The sequence below is a fragment of the Octopus bimaculoides genome, chromosome 15 (assembly GCF_001194135.2).
Source record: "Octopus bimaculoides isolate UCB-OBI-ISO-001 chromosome 15, ASM119413v2, whole genome shotgun sequence".
In the NCBI taxonomy this organism is placed as follows: Eukaryota; Metazoa; Mollusca; class Cephalopoda; order Octopoda; family Octopodidae; genus Octopus; species Octopus bimaculoides.
The window spans coordinates 8,091,424-8,096,221 of NC_068995.1; the positions used below are offsets into that span (position 1 = coordinate 8,091,424).

General features: G+C 33.5%; 1 protein-coding gene across 1 annotated transcript in view; it reads right to left on the reverse strand.

The window, feature by feature from the left end:
* Positions 1–4,798, reverse strand: part of LOC128249552 (probable serine/threonine-protein kinase samkA) — a 658,532-nt gene that overhangs the window by 811 nt on the left and 652,923 nt on the right. Inside the window, exon 5 of the mRNA XM_052973443.1 lies at positions 2,831–2,947. Within this exon, the coding sequence (XP_052829403.1) occupies positions 2,831–2,947 (117 nt within the window). The remainder of the gene's footprint in view (positions 1–2,830; positions 2,948–4,798) is intronic.

A 4,798-nucleotide genomic window follows, 5' to 3' on the forward strand; every position in this document is an offset into this window, starting at 1 on the left:
ATATATATATATATTTGTCCAAAATCACAGAGTAGGAGTAGAACGGAGTAGGAGAAAAAGTGGTATAATTGAGGGAAGAGGAGAGAACGTTGTAATTCGGTGAAGGAAATGTAGTGAGAGTAATAGCTCTGACTGACAGAGAGCGAAAGAAAGTAATAGCAATGACAGAAAGTAAGGGGTGATAGAGGAATAAGGAAGCACGGGATGAAAATAGATCAGCATTTCAACTCTGCACAGTATGAGTATGTGTGTGTGTATATAAAAGGGAGATATGTGAATGCTTGTGTGTGTGTGTGTGTGTGTGTATGTGTGTGCATGTACAAAGGAAGTATGTGAACGTTTGTATGTGTGATTATTATTTACCTTATTTTGTAACTTATTTATATATAAAATACCACAGTTAGCTGTCATTTTTGATGGAACAGGGTCAGCCAGTATTATTATAAATACCCCTTGACACACATACAAACACACACACAGAAACACTCACATATATACGAAGAGGGGTGATGAATTGTTCATACCTGTAAGTAAAAGAATATACAGTAGGATCGGCTAATTATAATTTTATTCGACATATTTTCCTCTCAGATTCACACACTTATTGCAGTGGTCCTATCTATCTATCTATCTATCTATCTATCTATCTATCTATCTATCTATCTATCTGTCTGTCTGTCTGTCTGCCTGTCTGTCTGTCTATCTATTTATCTATCTATCTATGCGGTTGTCTGTCTATCTGTAGCAACGCACATATGTATGTATGCATGTATGTATGTATATGCATATATACATGTGTTTGTAGACATTCGCTTTATAAGAGCATAAAAGGATACCTATATATGTATATTTATTTCTGCTGATATTCTTGGGAAAATTTTTTTTACGCAGTATTCATTGTTCCTTTAGAGATGATATATTTGAAGGATTGGATGTTATATAAAATAGATTCCCGCATTGAAGTAGATATTTCTCAGGATAAAAACAATTATTTTTGAAAGAATGTAATGCTTGAAATATATCTGGTTCTCTAATTCTACAGGCTCAAATCTTTCAGACAGCGAATTCGGTCAAAGTGACCTCCCTTTTGTTTAGGTTTTAATCTCAGAATGCTTAGGGCGTTGCCCTCAATATATGATGCATTTCCGCAATGCTAAATTTACATCTGCATGTTCCATTGTTGTATGGTATTCTTTCTTAAACATTTTGCATACTCTGACTTCTTTTCTTATGTGGTACTACGTATCTGGCCAAAAATGTTTCAGAATTAAGAGAATACGATCTCAAGACTGAATGACTGGACATGATTTGTGTATCTGTGCTAAGCGAGTATAAGCTGATTCTTTAGAGACAATACTATCACTTGTTCCAGACAGACACCTTACATAGTAATTTTATATGAATTGACATGTAAGGAAATGTTTATGCAATCTAGTATCTACTGCATGTTTGAGGCTTCTCATGGTTATATTAATGAACTCATTTGCATTTCATACAGTTTTCACAAAATAAGAATTTGGAAACGGATTCTATTACTTTTCAATTTATATGAAGAAACTTTACATATATACAATATATTTACCCTTCAGCATCTTATGTTATATATGCCCACATGAATGTATAGATGCCTACATACATACATATTGGGGTATCCCATAAGTAATGTCTTTTTCAATACTTCTTTTATGTTTCAAAATTAAGATAGACAAAGTCCTTGTTTTAATCTAAAATATACTCTTCATTTTCTACAATGCTCTTCTATCTATCTGGTAGACTTGCGAGGCCTCTCTTCCCAAATTCACTAATCCGTGACGAAAAATACTCCTCCGTTACTGTTCTGACTTCGTCTACAGAATTCATATTTTTTCTGTCCAAATGATTTTGAAGGCTGTAGAATAAATGATAATGGCCGAGCATTATCCTGATGGAAGGACACTTTTCGTCTTGAAACTAAAGGTGATCGTTTTTCTCCTAGTGCTGACTTAAGCGGTTCAAGTTGCTCACAGAAGATCTCCTTTGTTATCGTTTGGTTTAAAAGTTGAAAGTATATTGAACATTTCATATCCCACCAAACAGATAATAACATCTTACATGGTATTTCTGAGGAGACGGTATTTCTCCTTTCCCTACCCACTGTCTTCGGCGCTTGACATTTTTATAGAGAACCCATTTCTCATCACCAGTCACTATACGGTCCCAAAACGTTTTATTCGTGAGACGTGACAGTAATACATACATACATACATACATACATACATACACATACTGGTACTCCGTCAGTTACAACAACGAGGGTTCCAGTTGATCTGATCAACAGAAGAGTCTCCACGTTATATTAACGTGCAAGTGGCTGAACACTCCACAGACACGTGTACCCTTAACGTAGTTATCTGGAAAATTCAGCGTAACGAAAAGGGTGCAAAGGCTGACCTCTTAAAACACAGGTACAACTCATTTTCGGCAGCTGAGTTGTTTGGAGCAACATGAAATAAAGTGTCTTGCTCAAGGACAAAAAGCACCGCCAGGAATCGAACTCATGACCTTACGGTCGTCAACCCACTACCACCGACACTAAACCACGTATGTATGCTTAGATGTGTATGTTTGGACTATCTATATATCTATCTATCTATGTATCTATCTATCTATCTATCTATCTATCTAACTGCATATCTATCTACATACATACATACATACATTCATACGTATTGTTATATGTATGTTTGTGTGTTTGTCTGAGTGTCAAGTATTTATGATCATGCATGATTAGAGAGACGAGTACGGAGAATTAAGTTTCATTATGTATCACTATATACTTCATTATACATACCTTTAGGTCCTCGAGGACCTGAGGGGCCTTGAGGACCTGTTAAGCCATGAAGTCCTGATTCACCTGGCTCACCTTTTGTTCCGATGTTACCTTTGTCACCTTTTTCGCCCTTTACTCCTTGAAAATAGAAAAACAATTGAGGTTGCATAATTAGTAGTAGTAGTAGTAGAAGAAATAGTAACAAGAACAACAGCAACAGCAACAGCAATAATAATGGTTTCAAATTTTGCCACAGTAAATATCTCCGTTGCTTTTTATTCTCTGCATGTAGTTTGACAGAACTTGCCGAACATTTTACACCAAACGGCTGCAATCTTAAAAAAAGACTTGAAAGTGCATCTTAGAAAATATTCTGAATTTGCTACACATTCAGTCCTCAAAATGCAAGAGGAGCAATATGTCTGTGAGTTATTAACATCACGCTCTGGCGGGATGAATAATGTGGCGGGTGAATTTCATATTTACACAAAACTGTTTCATTATATGTTCTTTTTCCTTTTCTTTACCCTTTTTCTCTTTCTTTCCTTTGTAATCTGCAGGTTTGTCGAATCACTTGCCGAGACACTCTCAGCATCCTAGGGCGAGTGAAGGATAAGACATGTTACAGTATGACTGAAGTCTTGTTAAGGAGGGGGGCCGGGTAGAATGGCGGGGGCAGTAGGGAAATAAATTGATAAGGTTGTTCTAAGGATGTGAGCAGTACTTAGCACAATCTTATGGATTCCCCTGAGACATGGTCCTCCTGGGATGTTATTATTATTATTATTATTATTATTATTATTATTATTATTATTATTATTAAGCACCGTTTGGTTAAATAATTGAAGCAAAACTGTCCTGATACTGAGCTAAAAATCCTCTAAGTACTAGGCCGCGCTTTTTTCTGTGATATTTGTAGGACAGTTCTAATTCGATCGACAATCGAAAACAAGAAATGTTCATGCCACTTCAGCTAACCTTTGGTTATACATGACCTTACATGGCCCTCGCTAGACTGCAGCCAATTAGTAAACGAGAAACGTAATATATTTAAATTTACATTAAAATAAAATTAAATAAAATTAAATCTATAATTAATCTGAAATGATTTCCTTGTTATATTTATTTAGCAATTTATTTTTTAATATTATTTTCTGCTATTTAATGTCTTAAATATTCGAGGTTTGAGCCAAATTTTGGTATCATGCTTAACTTACCATGGTTTAAATTGGAACAAAATCTAATTAAAAAATTGAATAACGACAAAAAGAAAATATTGGCGAAATAAAAATTGATAACAAAAATAATTTTAAATTAAAAAAAAAACTCAATACAAAAAAATTATATATTAAATAAAAGTTAATCAATAATTGCAAGTAATAAACAAATAATTATTATTCTAGTGATTAATTTTTTTTCACATTTAGTGCAACCAGACACATCACTAATGTTGTCCTGTCTTTTATTCTCGCTTTTTTCCTTCTTTTCCTTTGTATGTTTGCAAAAAAATCTTAATATGTTTAAGTTTAATTTATTAAAACAAATAGCAATATAAATGAAGTTTGATAAATGAAATAACGAGAACACGATGATTGTCTAAATTTTCAACGAGAGAAAAGAATCTAACGGGTCCATATGTTATATTTATAGTTTTATAAATATTTGTAATTTGCAAATATTTATATATTTTTTTTTACCTGTTACCAATAAATGATTATTATTACGTTTATTGGAGGAGAAACTAAGAAAGTAAAAGGTGAAACAAATAGATTACGTATATGTATACGTATACAAACTGAAATCAACACGGCACTTTTTCTCACTCTCTCTCCATCTCTGTTTCTGCCGCTACACTTTATGCATGCATACATACATTGATACATACATACACGTACGTACATACCCACATACGTACACACATACGTTCATAGATACATACGTACATACACACATATATATATATATATAAATGTATATATATATACATAT